This window comes from Canis lupus, chromosome 22 (assembly GCF_048164855.1).
Source record: "Canis lupus baileyi chromosome 22, mCanLup2.hap1, whole genome shotgun sequence".
In the NCBI taxonomy this organism is placed as follows: domain Eukaryota; kingdom Metazoa; phylum Chordata; class Mammalia; order Carnivora; family Canidae; genus Canis; species Canis lupus.
The window spans coordinates 5,730,835-5,752,480 of record NC_132859.1 but is presented as its reverse complement, the minus strand read 5'-3'; the positions used below and the strand labels follow the sequence as shown (position 1 = coordinate 5,752,480).

The 21,646-nt window shown below is 39.7% G+C and overlaps 1 protein-coding gene across 44 annotated transcripts in view; it reads left to right on the top strand.

Moving 5' to 3' along the window:
• MBNL1 (muscleblind like splicing regulator 1) overlaps window positions 1-21,646 on the top strand; it is a 203,457-nt gene that overhangs the window by 92,209 nt on the left and 89,602 nt on the right. For 6 of the 44 annotated variants that reach the window (XM_072792236.1, XM_072792234.1, XM_072792235.1 and 3 more), the window contains one exon: window positions 125-244. The exons of 36 other annotated variants lie outside the window; for them this stretch is intronic. In XM_072792236.1, the coding sequence (XP_072648337.1) occupies window positions 239-244 (6 nt within the window). In that variant the 5' untranslated portion in view covers window positions 125-238. 2 more of the 44 variants (XM_072792246.1, XM_072792247.1) reach the window with 2 other exon arrangements.

Below are 21,646 nucleotides of genomic sequence, written 5' to 3'. Positions count from 1 at the left end.
CTAGCATCCTGCAAGGAGTTGGGTCTAAACGGTCTGCTCCAGCTTCTGCTGCTGCTGCTGCTGCTAATACTGCTGGGAAGGAAGAGTGGCTGACCTGGCATATCCTTTACTCTTGGTGCTGCAGCAGTCACTCAGGAAGTGTTGTTTAAGGGGAACCTTCTGGATCCTTTTCATGGCACCATGGCAAGAAGAAGCTGTGTCTTATCTATTGAAGATAAAGCATGGAGTTGGCTAATGGATGCTGGTGAGTGAATAAGGCAAATGGGAAGCCAGTTCGCAAAGGTATCTTTTGGGAAGGGCTGATCTCTCAAGGACTGACATGGCACCCGTTGGAAAACGGCCTCTCACAATCTGAACATCAGAATGCTGTTTTGGAGGGAAGTCCTAGTTTTCACACTGGTGACCTGTGATCTTTTATATGTTCCCTAAACGAAGTTCATATCCATTCCCAGCTCTCCTACTTGAAGATCCTAATCCTGAAGTTGGTTAGATCCCTCAGTACGTAAAACACAATTCTCAATGTGATTTTTACTCTTGTTTTCCACTTGACCCAGAGTGATCTAAAAAAAAAAAAAAAAAAAAAAAAAAAAAGGCTTTTTAGTATATGAAAGCAATTTTTTCTCCTTTCAATTCTCAAGGAGCACCTCCTTTTTTAAACAGCAAAAGATATGAATTTTCACTTAAGAAGCCATTTAGTATGCATAATGCTTGCCAGGAATATTCTTTTCAATTCAAGATCATTATGTAAGCAAACCAGTACAATATTGGGTCTATTATTCAGATAGTTGCACAGGAGGGGGCTTTGACATCGCTAGTTTATATATGTACCAATCCAAGCTGTAGTTCCCTTGAGCAAGTTTCTCTGTCAGTTAAATGAATAATTTGAATGAGCTTTCTCAATTTTTCTCACTCTAAAATTTTATTTTTCTCATTTTGACAAAGCCTACCACGTGACTTGATTTTTTTTCCAGCTCCTGAAAGCAAAATTGCCTTAGGGGTTGGTCTCTTGTACCTGTTGGATATTTAATATTCAGGGGGCTCCCCCAGATGTGTTCCTGAGGGCTCATGAGTTGTTGAAGAGCTGTGAAGAGGGGCTAACCAGTTAGAAGGGGCTCTCTGGAAAACAGAGTATCATGAAGCCCGGTTTCAGGAGAGTCCTAGTGAGTGGTTTATCTGATGGTGCATTAACACCTAGTACGTTAGTCACATTTTCCTGTCCTTCCTCCTCTTTTCTTCCCTTTTCTTCTGTGTCTTCCCCTTCTAGTTTCTGAACCCTCTTTGTCCACTGGCTTCTTTGTCTTCATATTCTCTCTTCTCTCTCTGAATTCCTCTGGTCTTCCTAATCTGATCAGAATAGAAAGTGATGTATTTGATAAAGCATCCGTTGCTCTTCTTTAAAAAGCAATTTTCATTACTTCTGAGGTCAAAAACCAGCTCAGTTGAACACTTCTGTCGCATTTTCTCCTCCAGTAATGGATGACGTTGCCTTTTAATTTCTGTTGCCTTGTGGATGAGCCCCCCCCCCCCCATGGTTGTAGATATTTTTAAATTCCTTTTTCTTAATGTGAATGTTATAATGACAGGACTTAGGAATTTCGGTCTCAGGTATTAGACTGTTAAGCTCAACTACAGTAGGCATACTGTAATATGTCTTCCTTACTTTTCTTTCTAGAACTAGAGCTCCATATGCCCCTCAACTGTGTTTTTGGCTCTCTTAGGGGATGCTAGAATGGCCTGTCTCCATGTATTCCGTTGCATTTTGCCATTGCTTCTTGTGTTCTGTCGGGGAATTTTGGTGATTCTTTTCAAACGCTACCTTGAGCTCTGTGCTAGTTGTTCCATTCCCCCCACGGTCTCGTGCTGCGTGGTCGTGTCTCCACTTCCTCCGCCCTGTCTGTTGACAGAGCCTGGGTTCCCTGATGGCTGCCTCTGTACCCTTGTGAGGGCGGGAACATTCCTCCCCCTGCTGCTACAATTGAGCCCGTGCTGGGTACCACGTTGCCCTCTACACTTGCTTTCAGTTGTTAAGGCTTCCCAAGCTTTGGCTGTGGCTCAGTGATCCTGCTGTCGAAACCCTGAAGCTTTTCTAGCCTCGACACTCAGTGGTAGCAGCAGGTGTTGGGATTTCTCCAAGCCCCTAAGACCCTGGGAGCAAGAGAATGGCCGTTTGACATAGACCTCAGGACTTTTCAAAGCACCAGGAAACGTCTGCGGAAGATATGTAAAGGTAAGATTCTGATTTCTCTAGGAAGCTGTTCTAGAAGCTAAAAACCTCCAGCCGTGGATTTAATGTAGACTCAGTAGCTAAAGTATGTCCTTGGAGAACTCTGTGCTCGGTGATAAAGCCAACACATGAATCTTAGATTGGGTAACTACTTATTAAAACACCTCTTTTGAGAATTCGGCATGATATTCACATTTCTAATCTGTTTTATTTATATTAAAACTTGGCATTGAATAGATTCTTAAAAATACCTTTTCCATTACTTGAGTTGGAATCTATAAAGCACTTCTTCTCTCCTTCAAAATCTGCATTGTGTATCCAGTAGGAGAAGTCTCGAGAATTAGAACAGTCAGAAGTAAAATAGAAGTTATTTAAGTTCCCAAATGCTTGTATTTCATTTACCTGTTACTGTTCAAAAGCAGAAACATCACCTTATTATATCCTCCAATTCTTTACACTCAAAGTTCTAAAGCCATAATTAATCCGAAAGGAATAGGAAGAGCCGCTCAGCTCGTGGTAGTGCAAGGGTATGTTACTGTCCTTTGTCAAAAATCACTGCTGAGCATTCTAAATGTAGCCGTCTCTTTTCTTGTAGGACTTTATTTTCAGTTTTTTTAAAAAGGAATTATTCCCCACCTCTAATTTTTCTGGGCAAAAAAAAGAGATCACTCCATATGGATATATATATAAAACCTGGACGAGCGGTGGGTGTGTTGGTGGAGGGGAGGGTGTAAGAGACAGATCAACAGCATCGTGGAGTGAACAGCACAGATCATCTCGTGAGCATTATTTGTAACCCTTTATTCTTTACCCTGCCTCCATTCATGAGCATTAGTCTGTGACGTGACGTTAAGGCAGCTCCTCTAGTGTGTGATCCTCAGTGGCCTTACTCTCCATTCAGGTCTCCTTTTTTCTCCTCTGTGTTCTTTCCCATATGGACTCGATCTGTTAATTGATTCCCTGAGGTTGGAATCCAGGCTATTGGCTGTCACACTGATACTCCCTCATTTCAATAACTAAATATGTAACGGAGGTTTCAAAAATGAAAAAGGAAGAATGTTTACTAATAGCCGTACAAAAGGAAGCATCAGACTTCTCTTTGATAGCGCTTGCTTAGGATGCCTATTTTTGAAACTAAAAGATGTGCAACAAAGTATTTTATTTACACTTGAAAATACCCCAATTTTATTTCCTCTAGACCTCAAAAGTACAAGTAAATGGAATGTTTTGAAGTCTTTCTAGTGCGTTAAATTGGGTAATTGATTTCATGTGTAAAAATAGAAAAGGAAAATTGTAATGCTTTAATTCTTAACATTTGTAATGAGTTTACAGTTTTTGAAAATGTAAGGCACGATCTCAAGCCAGGAGTTTGCGTTATTCTCAGGTTGGCTTATGAAGTGCATTTTTCTTTTTCTGTTTGTTTAGAATTCTTACTAGGACAAGAACTGAAACAATAGCTATAATCATCAAATTATATATTATTACTGTTATAGATTGTTTATTATGTTAATCATATACTTAATGTAATTAAATATTAAGATAGAGTGATAGATTGAAATTATTGTAGGTGTTTACAGAATTATTTTAAAGCTTTAAGATTACTTAAAAATATTTTTAATGGAACAGAATGAGTTAGTGGAATTCACTGTGTTTAATGGACCAAGTAACTTCCCACAAACTGGACTCAATACAGTAATATTTAGACTTTAGTGATTTTTTTAGGATGTACAGTAAAGATACATGATATAAAAGATTGGTGCCGTGAAGATCTCAGCCACTACCTGAATAGAAAAATCTATGGAATAAATAGTAGAATGACCCTTTTGCAGATAAGGAAACAGAAGACTGGTAATTCCCAGTTTTGAAGCCCAGAGCCAAGACCAGAATGCAAATCACTGAATTCTAATCCAGCGTACTTGCCTCTCTGCAATGCTATTTACTGAAATTGAGGTATATTTGGGCGGTCATCCTGCCAGTGTCTGCAGGGCAATAAATAGATTCTAGGAATTAAAGTGAGTTTCTGCAATATCAAGGGTGTCTGATTATAGCTGATAAACATGTGGTCACTGCTGCAGGGTAGCCTGATTGAGGCCTTTAGAATTCCCCTTTTATTTCTGTCTTGTTTAATGTGGCTTTCCTTATATCAGGGTCTGGAAAAGTACAGCGGAAGAATCATTACAATATTTTTGTTTGAGGGGAGTATTGAATTTCTGGCTTGCCATTTACTTAGTTATGATCCTGTATATTTAACAAGTTTCTGAAAATTTAAATTCTTAATATGGAGAAGAGTAGACCTATGTGTATATATATGTGGTTGATTTTCTGTTTCTAAGCAAAAAAATTTTAATTGCTTTCCCTTGTTTCCAAAGTTGAAAAATTCCTCAGCTTGCATCTTTAAAGATATCTGTTGATTTGTGGTTATCACGAACGCAGAAAGAGTACACATTCTCGGCACTACAATAATTATATGCACATGAAATTATTTGATATATTTATTAATTAAGTGCTTTCTGGAATTATTTAACATAGAATTATTATCTTTAACATAGAATTATTACTTCAAAATCCAAATTCTCCCTGATTTGACTGGATACCTATCATCATTTAATAGGACCGTGTCCAGGCTCCTTAAATGTGATTTTTTGGGGAGGTAATCCAGTCCCCTTGAGTGCTGCCCAGTGGACTCAAGACCCAATATGGACCTGAGAGAGAAATGTGTGCAAATTGTAATTGCGATCCGGTCCCCTTGAATGGTACCCAAGATGGGCTCAAGTCCCAAAACAGACCTAAGTGAAAAATGTGTGGAAAACTAAGAATGTAAACTCTGAACACTCTTTTTAGAAAGTTCAATTTGCAAAATAGTTGGAGTGCTTTTGGAATAGGAATTTGTGACACTTATTTCAGAAAAAAAAAAGAAGAAGAAGAAGAACAACAACAACAACAACTTGTTCTCCCTGAAAGTCTTAGAAGTCTTAGGCTGGTTCTCAAAATACGGTTCTTAATTCCAGTCATAATGATCCTTGAGTATTTATTTCTACCATCACTCAACTCATAAAAATGGCACATCTCAGTCTCCCCTGTTTACTCTTTTCCATGTACTCCTATCCTTTCTTGGAGAGAATGAGAACTGTCTGGACCGGTGGACAATGAGCAGAGGTCCTAATTAGTGGTAACCCCTGGCTGTGAGTGCTAGTTCCCAAATTAAGTACTAACCTTTTCCTGGCATAGTGCCATCAAGATGCTTTTGCCCGAATTTCCTTCCGGCTCAGTCTGGACTGCTGTTCCCTCACCAGCAATTTGACCTTAGAACAAAAAGCTACCTATTCTCTCAATTGTAATCTCACAACACTCTAAAATATGAAGAGTGAGTGTCGTCTCCTTGTCGGGGTTTTTATGAAGATTGAATACATTTTAATGTAATGAGACAGTGTGTGCCAAGCACTTAGCGCAGTGGCTAGCATGTTAGAAAATAGACAGACCTTGTTGACGTTGTTGCACATTTTTCCCAAGGTCACACCACTAGAAAGGGATGGAATCAGAATTCAGGCTCAAGTCTGTATGTCAGGGAATCCAAACAGAACAGGAACACATGCACATTTTCTATAACACGAACCAGGAAGCGAGAACTTAGCCACCTCTGAACTCTGACACGGCTTCTCGTGCCTCCCCATCCCCCTCTATGATGCATAAATCGCGATGTCATGCGTGCTGATTGGGAAAGTAGCAGAGGTCAGTGGTTTGGGGAAAACTCTAGACCCAAAGCTTCCAAGGATTGGAATTTCAAGCCCTGCCCCATGCAAGCTATGTGATTAAATTACATCCCCTTTTACAGTTCTTTGTCTGTATATGAAGCTAACGGTAGCCTCCGTTGCATTGCATTATTGTGGACAGGAAAGATGGAAATTACAAAGCACCTCCGATTAGTGACTTTCATTCATGATTGATAGAGATATGAATATCTATGTAAAAATAAAGCATGTTCACAGAATGAAACGCATGGTTCGTGAAAATCAGAAATCCCTACAGTGTTAGAGATGGATAGGATCTTGGTGATCAGATGGCTTTCCATTCTCCGAGAATCTGCATGCACTCCCCATCAAAGACATTCTAGCTCAGTGGCAGGCCAGTGGAGAAAGGGGGAGAAGGCATCGATGGTCAGAACTGACCCAAATATGGAGTGGTTGTACCTTCCAGAAGGTGGGTGAACTTCTCTCAAGCTGGGTTGGTGTCAAGGACTGGCCTCAGTGTCGTCAGATGATGAGATAGTCCTGGTTAAGCAGGTGGTAGGTTTGTCGTTTTTGTCTTCTTTCTTCTCTGGAAGCAGAACCCAGACCAGCAGCTGGAGCTCCAGTTCTGGAGCGGAGTGAGCTAACGTGGGCTGCATGGAATGTCAGGGGTTACCCTTGAATGCTAGTCAGACCAGGGATTTCCTTCCTAGGGTCTCAACTTCTTGAAGTCGGAGATGTTTATTTTACTTGTTTGCAGGACCTTGATGGGTGCTTGCTAAGTAAATGAAGAACTCGTTTGAGGATATCATGGCCATCACAGGGCTTGGAGAGCAGGGCCTCAGGGCAGGAAGCGTAGGACACGTGGGGGCTCCCTCAGGGACAGAGGGAAGGGTTAAGGCAGATCCTGGTGGTGGGCCAGGGAGCTGAACGCACATAGTGTTTCTAATGCCTGGCTTAGGGGCCTGGGAGAAAGGAAGCTGCCAGCGTAGCCTGATTAATGAATGTAGTGAATAAAGTATTCCAGGTTTTTAAAACCTTTCAAGAGTTTAGAGAAAAGAATTTTAAAAATTGAAATCCAGGGGCATCTGGGTGGCTCAGCGGTTGAGCGTCTGCCTTTGGCTCAGGTCGTGATCCCCGGGGTCCTGGGATCGAGTCCCGCATCTTCTCCCTCTGTCTGTGTCTCTGCCTCTCTCTCTCTCTCTGTGTGTGTGTCTTATGAACAAATGAACAAAATCTTAAAAAACAAAGAATCTATTAGAATCCACTTACACTAGTTTTTCATACAGTTAAAAATAGGATTTCTAGTCTTAAAAACTCGATTTTGGTGCCAGAGACTTGAGGAAAAATGTATCTGTCAATACATCATCGATATACATGACCTCATATAAAGACGTCCTCAAAAATACAGTTTTAACCATGTAATATTGTGAGGTCGTAATTTGTAATACGTGGACAGAAAATGGAAGAGCTTATGCAGACGCTGTGGGAAGTCAGAGTGTTATTCTAAAAGCTGAAATATTTATGGGGGACGATCGGTAAAACGGTGAGGCTTTTTAATCACAGATTCTGTTACTCATACGCTCCCCCGAAATAATAAGATGAAAAAGCGTCTTTCAATCAGAGTCTGGATCAGAAACAGACACCAGAAAGAATAAAGAAAATTCCCGGTGCGCAGTGGTAAGCCCAGCCAGGTTTGGCGCTCCTCCCGCGGCCACGGAGGTGCCACGGCCACCCGAGCAGGTGTCCCGTCCCTCGCGGAGCGCACGGCCGACACCTGAGCCCCGCGCTCCGGCCCAGGACATCGTGTGCTGGCACCTGAAGGACGGTTGTTTAGGAAACTTCAACTGAGAGTTAAAATGTCCGTGAACATTTGTGTCTCCTTAATTTGAAAAAGACCATGTTACAGCGGTGCTTCTATAATATTAAGAGAGTGTGGAACCTTCCCCAGGATCTCCAGCGCACACTCTTAAGCCACGTGCTGAGTGGGTTGCACGCTCAGGACCTTTTGCTTTTTTGCCGAAGCCCCAGCCAATGTGAAGGCACGGGGGGGGGGGGGGGGAATTGAGTCCAAAGTGGCAGAGTCCTCACTGACCTACATCCCTTACTGTGTAGCAGGTGGGGGCTTCCTGTGTTTTTCTTTTCCGGTGTGACCGTGAACTTGCCTCCTCCCTCTCCTCCGGCTCACTGTGTGTGCACCCAAACGTGTAGACACGGAATCGCACACGCACAGGCTTTTGCTTCTCCCATAAAGGATTTATACCGGAACAGGAATTGCCCGATATTAACTCCCTATAGTCCTTTCTCATCATTTGCTTTTGTGCCCTTGAATTCTGCTGGGCCTACCTGTGTGTGGAGACACCCTAGCGGGGCTTTGCTTTCCTGTTGTTTTCTGATGCCCGAGTTTGGCTTATTTTGGAGATTGATCACGCGAGTTTTAATTAGGTAGGAAGTCAGAGATGATAGTGAAGCGCTGTGGCCTAACTAGCAAGAGTCAAACCCCACCTAGAGAGCCCTATACACGCGAAATAGCTGAGATCACGGAGTACCGGGCTTTCTCCTCCCAGACCTTGCCCTGGATGTGTTCTTGGCACTTTTAATCTGTTGTTTTTTCCCTTAAAACAACAACAACAACAACAACATGAGAGGCAGTGGTACAAATCCAACAGGTGCAGTGTCTCCTCGAGGAAAATTTGGTCATTGGAAATCCAAGGGTCAGCGCGAAGAGGGAAACGTTCTAACTAAAGGGAGCCGTGTTGGGTCATTGTCACCATTCTTGGAAACCTCTCGTGGAACCGGTTGTCACAGTAGTTGTGGTGACACCCGCCTTAGACCCCACACCAAATACCTAAGTGAAATTACTTTAAGGAAATAAGTAAACTATATTGTATTTTCAGAGACCAAGGACTGACGGATTGAGCTTATCCTTTCTTTTATGTAATTTTAATTTTGAAGCTATGTTGATGGATCTGCAAACGCACATTTGATAAACTCCCATATAACAGAGCAGTCCCTAACTGTACCGTATTAGGATGGTTGCATGGAAATAGCCCTTTAAGCAGGACCCCCTCAACTCAGAGGAGAGTTTGATTGTAGGTCCTTTGGAGAACCAGAATTGGTTTTCAGGTGTCTTTGGTGGGTTGAAAAGTAACAGGTGGAAAGTGAATTCCTTAAAAGATGCTAATCGAATGGACACTTGAGTTTTATTAACAGAACCTCAGACTGAGTTAGAACTCTCCTTTAATTACTTTGAAGTCATACTTTCCCATTTGAAAGATATTTTAAAGTTAGATTTCACGTTTAAGGCTTCAGGTGGGCCGTTTCCTACCTGTGAGTCAAATCCACCGTTTCTTATGGAATCGGGTCAGTTTCTGCTTAAGATTTGTAATGTTTTGGGCACTTTTGATGGGACTTGGGAGCTTTACGAAAAAAGAGTAGAAGTCATGTAAGAAGGCTGTGGACAAAGCACTGGACTTTGTTTCGGTCCCTGAGTTTTCTGGGACAGGCCCGCATTTAATCACCCTGTTACTTCGGGTCATGTGTCTTGGAAGCCCACCCATCGTTTTGCCTCCCTGAATGGAATGAAATCTAGTGGAGATAACACAAAGAACAGCACCTTTTGTAAAGTCTGCTTCATCTTGTTTGTGAAGTAATTCATTTATCTGAAAAGCGCTGTTAAGTCCACGTTTAAAAGTAAACTGTGAAAAGCAAGCCTTTTCTAGAATCCTGCCCACAGATGACACACCTGTGTATCACTCTCGTGAACACTAACATTGAAAGCATGATGATTGTTTCTATAATAGAATTGGTGGTAGAAATTTTAATCTGTTTGAAAGAATAGTGGTGTTGGGGGTAGGGGAGAGTACAGACTCTTCTCTTCCTTCGAGATAAGCCATAAATTGTAAATGCCAAGGTCCTGTTTAAAATTTATTCTACACTTGGGAAACCGATTTCTGTTGCCCCAAAGAATTTTCCGAGAGGGAAAAATGCATGTAATGGGAATAAAAAGAAAAAGAAAAAAAAAAAAAAACAGTATGGAAAACAAGCACCTTCCCCTAAGGAGAAAATGTATTTTTAACACTAGAGAGTATAGAATTTGCTGTATCAACAGAGTGTATTATTTCATCAAACAGCTGGATAAGCCAATGTGTATTTATTGAATAAATGAGTGTGTGTTGGTGAAAATCAAAGAGAGAGTGGGTGAATGAATGGATAAGCTTAGTGGTAACACATTCTTCCTATTTATTATTTTTAGGAAAAAATCGTTATCTAAAAATACTACAAAGAATTCATTGGAAGAAATTGGGTTCAATTCCTCATTTTCTCCTGTAGTAACAGCCAGTTGTTACAGTGGGATGAGAACTTTTCTAGGTTATAAGATACTGTTTTTGTAGGTTGAATTACCCTGCATTTATAGAGCTTCGGGGAATCAGGAGATGAGAAAACACAAACCATAAGCAAAAAGGGCAGTTGGTACTAGTCTAAAAATAAACATTGATCCATGTAATCGCATTCTAAATAAAATAAATAGAAATGGATTAGGAAAATTACAGGGGTTTCGAAGAATTTGGTGTGTTTTCCATCCCTATTTTCATTGGGATTTTATGGCAATCGTTATTAAAGGAGCACCACACGCTACATAGTTTTAAACTTTGAGCCACCAGCAGCAACACCCCAAAGTATATTGAAGGTCTTTGCTGTATTTCAAAAAAAAAAAAAAAAAGAAAAAGCACTGGGCTTGCCACTATCATGGTAGGTTTTTGACTGCTGGAGAAAAGGTTTGAGGACACGGGTTAAATATTAACATGGAAATGAGGCTTTTTGGAAGTCTTGGCGGGACCTCATGGAGAACAACGTAGTACTAAGCCTTACCACAACCTGGGAGCAGAAACAGGGGTTGTAGAAATAAACTGAGGTGGGAATTTGAAGAGAAAGGAAGAGACTTTGCTGACAGAAAAGCAAGCTCAGATTAGCCCAAGTACTGGCTATCATGCCCTCTCATGGGGCTCATTCCCCTGGAATGTATCCCTTGTGCTAAATAGAGTACTTGTGTAAACACACACTGCAGACATTTGAAAATACTCGAATAACAGTTCTTCAGGGCTTACTATGTAATTATTGCTAGCTGTTGCATTTATTTATCTTGGTACTAATTTATAGAGCTAGTTTTTGACTTATGTTACCTCCAGTGTCTTGTTTCATAGTTTGGAGAAGTCCATAAACAATATTTAAGAAAAATGCAAACATCAGTGGCTTTCTTGAGTGAGCAGAACAACTGGAAACTTGTTTCGCATTATTTTGTAAGTGAATTGCTTAACGTAACATTCTATCTACGGCATGTTAAGAAATGAAAAGATAAAAAAATTTTTTTTTGAAAAAAATGGAAAAGAATGGAAACTTGCGCTTCTGAATGAACAGCTTATCAAAACACTAGCTTTTGATTTTATCTGAGCTTTCCCTGTAGAAAGTTTTCTTTTTTTCTTTTTTACTATTGCTAACAAAGCCTAGAGGCAATTTCTGAACTAGAAAAGCTGAATATCATTTCTGACTAACCTATTAGTCATCCTAATAATAGGAAATTATTTAGTTCCTGCTTCATAGTAGCCCATCTTGAACAATAAAATCATGTAGCCCACTCAGAGGTATTTCAGGAAGATTGATGTGATGCACAGTAAATGTTTTGTACTGTGCTACTGTTTTATCTCTCATTTCTCAGCAGGAGAGCTAGGAAAGGGGGTCGAGAATGACCTTGAGGTTTCTAGTTTGGATGATCAAGGATGGGATTGCTCTTTGCCTGTGTAAGAAATACAGGTGTTAGAATTGACGTGTTCTCTTTCTCTGGGGAGAGGATCAGCAGGGGGTAGATAACTGATTTGGTTGGGTTGTTAATTTATAGAAAAAGCACCTGAAGGCCACTCCCTTGGCACTGATAATGTGCTGTGTCACAGGACAGTGCTGTGTTATCTTTGGGGAGACCATGGATGGTGAGAAAAAAAGGATGTGGTGACAAATGGTATATCTCTCTCTAATCAGCAGGTGGGAGAGGAGAAAAGCCAGAGAAAGTGACAGGGAACGGGAGAGGCAAAAGGAAAAAGAAGGAAGTTGTTAATGGTGCAGATGCTGCAGATAGGACAAGAAATGAGGAAAGGGCAGTGACCGGCAGTGAGAAGCACAGAGAGCTTCGAGAAGGCACTCTGAGTAGCATTGGAAGGGAGGAGACAGGAGTGGGGGGGATCCTCAGCACAAACCAGATTCCAAGAAGATGAGTCACTGGTAAGTTGGAAGATGCCTATGAGGACGCTGCAAGTTTAGACAACTCTAAAGAAATTCAGGAACAGAAAGAAGAGAAGAAGTGGGTGTCAGCTGGAGAATTCGGCGGAGGAGAGAAGATAGTTGTGGAAGACTAGAGGTGCTCCTCCAGTGGAAACACACGTTTTCAACTAAAGGAAGGTACAGAAGTCAGTGGAGAAGGGGAAAAAAAAGGAAGATTCCAAGATTCCTTGGAGTAGGAATATCGGAGGGTACCATACATCAGAGACGTTGAGAAGGGGGTCAGAAAAAAATGGGGAGGAGCTGACTTTTGAAGCAAGATGAGCCAAATGATCCCTGAGAGTCAGATTGAAGAAGGTCCTCCCCTGCATCTTTAGTTCCATCTTGTTTGGTGTGTGGGTAGCTTACTGCCTCCTGTCTCCACGTTTTTTTGTACATTGCTTTTTAAACTCATTAGTGTGACTTGACTTCTCAGCCTGGCTGTAGGGTTTGTGAGGGTGGGAACATGTTTTATCCGTGTATACTCATTGCTTACGGTGATCCCTTTCCATGTGATCCCCTAATGTATTTCAGGAACCCCGCAAGCCCGTGCTATCAGGGGACAGGTCTCACAGCCTGGGCTGCCCATCAAAGTACAAGGCTGAAGGCTATAATTAGCTATCTCTGTGAACCTCAAAAACAATTTCTAAAACAAATTCTCCATTTCAAATGGATGGGACAGGTTTTTACATCCGACTTTTTTTTTTTTTTTCTTCTTTTCCTGGTTAAGAAAGTGACACCATAACAAAATATAATGTAGAGCTCAAAAGTGGATGCTTCCAAAGCCCGATGAAATTTTTAACCAAACTTTATTGTAGAAAGTGGAAACATTGGACAGAAAGACAATCATGAACAGACAAAAGTTTGCAGAGCAAATGTTGGCTGAATAGTTGGTTTATACCACTGTTTATGTCAACCAAATCAGATTAGGTTTATGTCTTTAACTTTGGTCTCATCCCTACTCTAGGCATAAATCCTTTAATTAGGCTAGTTGAATTATATTTTTTGCTTCTTTATGAGCAAAAATAATTCTAGGCCGAAGCAAAAAAAAAAAAAAAAAAAAAAAGGAAGATTGTCTCTGCCTCCCATTTAGCAAAAATAGAGTAAATATGTTCCTGTTTGTTTATACTATGTTACTATTTTATGGTTACTACTCATCCACTTTCTTTACCTTTTACATAAATAATAGTGTTCCATTTTTTTTTAAGTAGAGCTCCGTAGACACAAAGATTATGAACTGGTTGCCATTCTCATGGTTTTAGACTCAGTATTACACTGAAACTGAAATATCTATTTAAATTTCTAAATTATGTAAAGCTGTAAAGTTTATAATGTAAAGCCACTTGATCGTAATTCCTCCCCAAAATATTTTATTTCTCCTCAAGATAAATGAAGAAGGAAAAATTGAAGGGTGACACAGTATATCTAAATGAGTAACAGATGGCTGATGACAGTTTTCACATATTCATCTCTTTGTATTATGATCATTATTACCCAGAATCCTTTAAAGCATTGACTGATCATGACCATCCTCCAGTTGCACAAACATCCTATTGTCTCCTGGAAGCGCCTGGGAAGGCATGAGAAGGTCCTTTAATTAGACTGGAATTTTACTTTATTATTTATAAAGATTTTATTTATTCATGAGAGACGCAGAGAGTGAGAGAGGCAGAGACACAGGCAGAGGGAGAAGCAGGCTCCCTGCAGGGAGCCCGATGTGGGACTCGATCCCAGGATCATGACATGAGCCAAAGGCAGATGCCCAATCGCTGAGCCACCCAGGTGTCCCTAGACTGGAATTTTATTATTATTTTTTATTGTTTTATTTATTTATTTTTTTAGACTGGAATTTTATTTTATTTTATTTTTATTATTTATTTATTTATTATTATTATTTTTTAGACTGGAATTTTAAATTGCAGCACCATTTGCCCTGGCCCACCTCCCTAGAACTACCCCGAAACACCCTTTAGTTTAGCCTCTCCTCTCCAGCCTCCCTGGAGGTTTTTATTTATTTATTTTTAACACACCTCACTGTCTCACCTTTGTGCTCTCTCATCATTCTATCTTCTCATTAAAAGAAAAAAAAAAAACTTTGCCACCTTTCTTTTCTTAATTAACTACTACCTGTCCTTCTAGACTCTCAATACCAGTGACAGTTCCTTTGGGGAGCCTCTCTTGGTCCTTTTATTCCCATGTGTGGGAGATGTCCCCATAGCATCCCACACTGGAGCCTACTGTCATTGTTTACTGGTGTGAGTCCTCTGGGGTGTCTCAGGACTGTATAGACCTCGGCTCTGTACCTCCAGTGGCTTGCACCATTGTGTGAATGCTCTTTACTGTTGCTTGGACTTACGTATCTGTTTTTATTTGGACATTAAGCTACGTTTTATCCTTATTTACTAGGGAGGTGCACGGACATAAACTTTTTGGATTATGTGGTATGTCACTAAATAAACTAGTTTAAGTCGACTTTGTAATGAATAGTTGGTTTTTTTTTTAAGATTTTATTTATTTATTCATGGGAGATGTAGAGGGAGAGACAGAGACAGAGGGAGAGGTAGGCTCCCTGCGGGGAGCCCAATGTGGGACTTGATCCCAGGACCTGAGCCCAAGGCAGACACTCAACCACTGAGCCACCCAGGTACCCCCACCCCCCCGTAATGAAGAGTTTATAAAAAGATAGAAGCACTTGGAATAAACAACCCCCCTTTTTAATTGATCCCTAAATAGATTTAAACTAATGTGTCTATTTTTTTAATCTTAATTCTGAGGATATGAGGATAGGCTGGTATTAGGAACAGAGGGCATTTGAGTACAGAATTAAGCTACAGAAATACCAAATATCCTCCCTCCCTCTCCCCCCATTTTGGTGGCTTATTTCAGCAAAGATTTATTTCTTGCTCCTGTAAACTCAGTGGTGCACTCTATCCAGTGACTCCGGGATCTGAGTTTGCTCCATCTTCCTCCAACTTGTGACTTCCAAGGTAGCTGAAGCTCTGACAGAGAGGTAGGGAGAAAACGGTGGCTTTTACCCATTTCTTCCCAGAGGTTTTACGCCAGCTCAGGGTCCCTGGGCTAGAATTAGTTATGTGGCACCAACGTTATCGCAACAGAAGCTGGAAAAGGAAGCTTCCGTGGTACTTAACACAGAATAGGGCATGGGAACTGACCAAGCCACTGTGTGTTTTGCTTTGTCTTTTACGTTGCTGTTTTTGGGGAGGCATGATGGGACAGGTGGATAGGTAAGAGATAGACGCCTCTAGGTGAATTCAAGTGGGAAATATTAATATTAATAAATATTAATTCTACAGTCTTTTGTTTATTGAGTCCTTGTCCTATCTCCTGTGTGTTCTGGATAAAGAGTCTGTCTGAAGACATTCTCATCTTTTTAGCTAATGGTTCATCTTGAGAATCTGGTCGGACTTATAAAATTCAGTGAGTATGAGCACTTAACCCTGAAACCTGGCAGGACTTTCAGGGGTTTATGAGATCTCTGCAGCCCACCACCCATCCTAGCCCTCTCAGTATTAAGAGTACCCGGCCTATGCCACATAGTTAGGAAGTATTGAAGAAGATGAGAAATCAGTGTGAGCATAAATTTTAGCTGCTGTGGGCTGAACACTGGGGATCTTTCCAAATCAAAACTTAGTCCCCCGATTCGAATGAAAGAAGTAATTTGGTTGCTACCTACAAGCCTAGATGTAGATTCATTTAATGAGAGAGATGTAGACAATAGACAAAATTGTTGATAAAAAAAAAAGCATAATTGAGAGGCAGCTGACTGAGGAATACACAATAGCTTTTATTCATAGTATCTTTTGCCAGGCTCTACGATGTGAAGCTTTAATGATAAGTGGATTAAATTTTTCGTATTTTAAGTGGTTGCATTGCAGTCATTGCTTTGCTATTAGGGCAGGTACTTCAGGTATATATTCAGGTGGAAGATCATAGATTAATGAAAGGACTATATGATATTTCTATAGCTTAATTCTGTACTCAAATGCCCTCTGTTCTTTAGATTATAAAGCAAATCTCCTAAATTGGAGTTTGATAGCCTTAATTAATTCACTGTGATATCACATATTTTACATATGAAAAATAAAATGCCCTGAGCATATTTATTATGGAAAAGAAGTTAGTATCAAGTTGATATGGTTTTAGAATTCTTTTCTTCAGAATTAACACCTGTTATTTATGCCTTTTTTCTTTTTCTCTTTCTTTCTTTCTTTCTTTCTTTCTTTCTTTCTTTCTTTCTTTCTTTCTTCTTTCTTTCTCTTTCTTTCTTTCTTTCTTTCTTTTTACAGTTGAGGGAATTGAGATTCAGAGTTTTTCAATGACTATCCCCAAGCCTTTGCTTCTATAGGAGTTTTTACCTGTCCTTTCAGCAGTTTTGTCAATAGAATTTAATTATTTCATCCAAAGTCCGCTGTCCTCACCAGACTTGGAACATTGTACTGAAAAGCATAACCGGTGTGTTATTCATCATTATTCCTCCAGAGCCTGGCACTTGTTCGGGTGCTCATGTTTAGCAAGTAAAGGAATGAGCAGATAACTAACTGAAAGTACGGACATAAAACAAGACAAAACAAAGAATGACAATCCCTGGCCAAGTGTCTGAGAGACAAAATAGCATCAGGGTTGGTACGAGGGCATCGGAGCCCGGTTTCCTTTGGTTCACTTACTACGTCAAGGAACTGGACAATAGCATTACCTATTTTATAGTGCTGATGTGAGGATTAAATTAGTTTGTATATAGCCACTTTAGTTTTGCTTTGCAGATTTTAAACCCTAAGGATTATGTAACTAGGGCATAAATATTTAAATTTTGATTAAAATAAGAATTACGTAGCGAATATAATTTGACATTGATTGAATAAAAGGAAGCAAAATATTTTAAACTTTGGCTTATTAACATGCATCTGATAATCCTGGAAATTGAGACTAAATTTCCTTTTTAGCTTTAAGCATAAAATATTTGAATGTACATTATTTAAGATATAATGAGGTCTTAAAACACTGAAGTCTTATGAGATGATAGAATTAACTTTTTCTTCCAGATTTTATCTTCTTTCATTGTCCAGTGAGCATCCAGTTAGAAAAATGCAGTCGTTTATTAGTGAGCAGAGGACGCGGTAACTGCTAGGCGAACGGTGTTATTAGATTATTGGCCAAATTCAGGCTCATCTGCTGGAAATAAGTATTCCCCTATTGTTTTATTACAGAATATATATTTCAAAACCAACTTAATGTGAAAATTAGCCACTAAATATGACTTTGTTTCCAAGAATTAATCTGTTCCTGGCTGATTGTAATACTCTAGTAAGTCTAATCCAAAGCACAGAGTGGAGAGGCAGCACAAGGCGTCATTATTTTTGCCATGTGTTTTGGCTTGAGTCATCCCAGAATATGAGGGAGTCACCATGGAGCTTGTCCCTTTAGCACAACACTTGTTGCCAAAGTGAATTGATTAGCAGCAATAGTAGGAGAGGCCGTCATCACTGTGTGGCTCACCTAAGCCCTTTTTATTTTTTTCTCCCCTACATGTATATAAAATTGCTTCAGGCCTCAATTTCAGGACACTTTGTTCCTCATGGGAAGAAGCACGAATTCCAGAATAGTGTGAAGTGGAAAGACTTTTTGCTTCCATTTGTCAGGCACCCTGTCATCTCGTGCAGCAGAGCGGCCGGGGATGGCCATGATCATAAGGCCAGCGTCTGTTTTCACGGTGTTATGAAAGCTCTTCCTGAGTCATTAAAATGTGTGCTAAGCAAGACAACAGTTTCCCTCATTTATGTCTTCTTATGCTCAGATACAATTTTTATAGTCGTAAACTATAATAAACAGGTCTTCCAGCATACTTTTTATATATAAATACTGCCCAGAGAATTATTACTCTGTTTATTTCTGGGATTGACTCATGTCCTTCTCACTGTCCTGCCACTGCAGTGTGACACCATTGTGAGTTCAGCCTGTTGCCCCTTTATAAAATAGCTTGGCCAGTATCTGCTCCTTAAAAAAAATATAAACAAAAACATCTGAATCCTAGAATGTGAATGGGGCAAGAAAACTACTTAGTAATCTGGGTTTGTCTGACAAAGGATATTTTATTTTATTTTATTATTTTATTTTATTTTATTTTATTTTATTTTATTTTATTTATTTTATTTTATTTTTTTATTTTATTTTATTTTTTATTTTATTTTATATTTTATTTTATTTTATTTTATTTTATTTTTTTATTTTATTTTAAATTTTTTAAAAGATTTTATTTATCCATTCATGAGAGACACAGAGAAAGAGGCAGAGACACAGGCAAAGGGAGAAGCAGGCTCCCTGCAGGGGGGCCTAATGCGGAACTCGATCCCAGGACCCCAAGATCACGACCTGAACCAAAGGCAGATGCTCAACAACTGAGCCACCCAGGCATCCCCAAAGGATACCTTTAAAAGGTGTCCTAGTTTTAGATATTATACAGATACCTCTTCCCCCTTTTTTTTTTCCTGTAATTTTAAAGGATCAGAAGTTCAGCTGTTCATGATATCTGCTCTAGGAGAAGTGGAGCTCTCTAGCAGGGCATGTATTTTACAGTCTGTGCTACCTAGAAAATTGAAATTATATAGAATAGAGTAATGTCACTATTCAGAACATTAACTTTATTATAGAAATTGTTTTCTTTTTAGTTTTTAAAATTATTAAAAATACAGTATTTTGGGTTGTCTATCCCAAAACAGGAATATGTGTGTGTGTGTGTGTGCCTGTGGTTCCCCAAATGCAGTTTAACACAAAGTCATACGTTTCCCCTGTGGTGTTACCATGCTTATAGTCCCAAATATAGAGCCCTGTGGTAGGGAGACAGTCAAGGAATGCGAAGACCTGGTTCTAACCCCATAGTCACCATTTACTATTGATGTGTTTTTGGGGCTTCACTTTCTACATTTTCTAGGCAGGGATCATGCAGTCCCGAATTACAAAGTACACCTTGTCAACCTTTCCAGGCTGCTGGGAGAATGTGATTGTTGAGAGCCCAAGACAGTACTTTGCCCATAGAGGCTTTCAGGAGTCGATTAGTTAGATTATTTAGTATCCTCAGAAGTGACACGGGAAGGAGGCTGGTCAATTCTCAAGTAAGACCATTGCTGTTCATTAAACATATGATCCTTGGCCAGACGTTTCACATCCCAAAGCTGGATTCCTTACCTCTAAAATAAGGTAGTAGCATCTGCTTGGATGACTTCCAGCAGTGGTTGTGAGGATTATAGAAAATCATAGTGTGCTATGTAAACACAAAGAGTGGTAGTTTTCACACACTGTCTTTGGTGCTAGGTTCCCATCCCGGAGAGAGAGTCTGAGATGGAGCAGAGGACTCCCCGTGTACGCATATGGGAGGAGTCCTTAAAGACTACTTTTGTTTCAGTAATGTGGTAATTAGGGTTCTGGGAGGATGTGTGGGGGTTTAATTGGGGGGGGGGGTATGGAGCAGGGGAAAGGATATGTAGAAAACCGTGTCAGAGAAAGTGAATCTCAAGCAGTGTCTCTCATTTACCCAACTTATTCTTGCTTCTTTATGTTACTATTCCCATAGGATCCTGGTTGTAGACTGACATTTAAATGAGTGATGTGACTGCTCAGGGACTCTAAACCTCACTGAGATAACATAAAATGATCAAAGCAGTGAGATGCAAAGGGTTAGAAGGAAGATAGGCCCATGTTAGGATATGTATGGATGGTGGCAAAAGACCAAAGAGACTCATATTGGGGTTAGGAATATGGGAATACACAGGAAGCATGAAGCAGAAAACACTTGAGAAGTTAAAAAAAAATAATACGTTGTCCACATTCAAGTAGTTTTCTTAGAGATGTGTTTGTGTGTAAATTAAGGAACAAGTATTTTGGTAGGCCGTATTTTAGGAAAAAAAAAGAATTTGTTAACTTCGAATATTCAACTCACATCGTTGAGGACAGCTTCTGGCATCTCATGAAGAGTCAAAATGTGTATAAAGTAAGAATTATTAAACTTTAGGGACAGATCCGTGATTCAAGGGGCTTCAAAGTCATATAGGAGTTTATAAGTTGATATTGTGATGCTCCCTGGTGGTTGTGAGTGATGAATCACTGTTAAGTAACTCGAATTTTGATACAAACTTTAAACACATTTTAAAAAGTATGAAGTCATTTTACAGGGTAATTCAGGACTGATCACTTACCTCTGTGTCTTTGATGACTGATACATTTGATGAAAGGTACTTTTCATTTATTCACATGTAAACAGATGTGTTGATGAAGATTGTAAGTATAATGCTTAGTCATCGGCCTCTTGATCTGTTATTGTATTGCCTGGTATGGGGGGAGGGGGAGACAAATGATTGAGGGGAAAAGTAGAATTGAAAATTACCTTTTGGGATTTAAGTGACTCATTAGAATAAAGGATAGAAGAGAAATCAGACACATTTGAAAAAATATGTATCTGATTCACTTTGAAAGATTCACATGCAGTTACTCTTCTTCTTAATAAGTAGGTGTCTTTCCTTTGCTCTTAGGAATGAAGAGAATGAATTGAGGTATCCAAGTGATGACATTTTTTTTTCTTTCATGTTTCCTTTTATTCATACCAATAGAACATATTTTACTTCTTTTCTGATTATGGATTGCATAAGACAGCACTAGGTTAGCCGTCCTTTCCATCAAGAGAATGGAGTGATCCATGTGGGTTAGTATCTAAATTATTAAAGATATCTGGTTTGTTTAACGCATACATGTGGTATAGAAAGATAATCAGTTGCTCAAAAGTGAGGGAAAACCATTTGAATCTCAAAAGCTACAGTTAGTACTTAGGAACAAAGGTTGATTACTCCCCCTGGAGATTAAAACCTTATAAAAGTCCCCAGAATAACACAATTTAAATTTGTCTACCTTTTCTATCATTTGATTTCAACTCTATGTATAATAAGCAAAAAATGGTTTTTGCTTCCTTCTTAGTTGACATTAGCAGGACCTATCTGTGTGTAGATACTTTGATCTAGACGCTTGAGCAGGACAAATGACAATGCAACTTTCGAAACCTTTGATTTGTAAGAGGAATCCAGGCTGATTTGCTTGCTGATAGATTGCTGAGGGTTTTGTTTTTTTTTTTGTTTTGTTTTGTTTTTTTGTAATTATTTATCATGAGGTGTGTAGTTGGTTTCTGACTGTCTAGATGGGTTGGATCTAGTGGTATGCTAGTCAGTGTCTAACAACCTGCTCTCTGAGGGGAAAAACAGAACCACCTTGATCTGTCAAGTTTGCTGATTTCTGTAATTCCATGACTAATTTCAAGCTATCAATACGAGGCCACTGAATGTGGAATTGAGACGCAAGGGCCACAGTCAGCTAATGCCAGCCAGTGCAA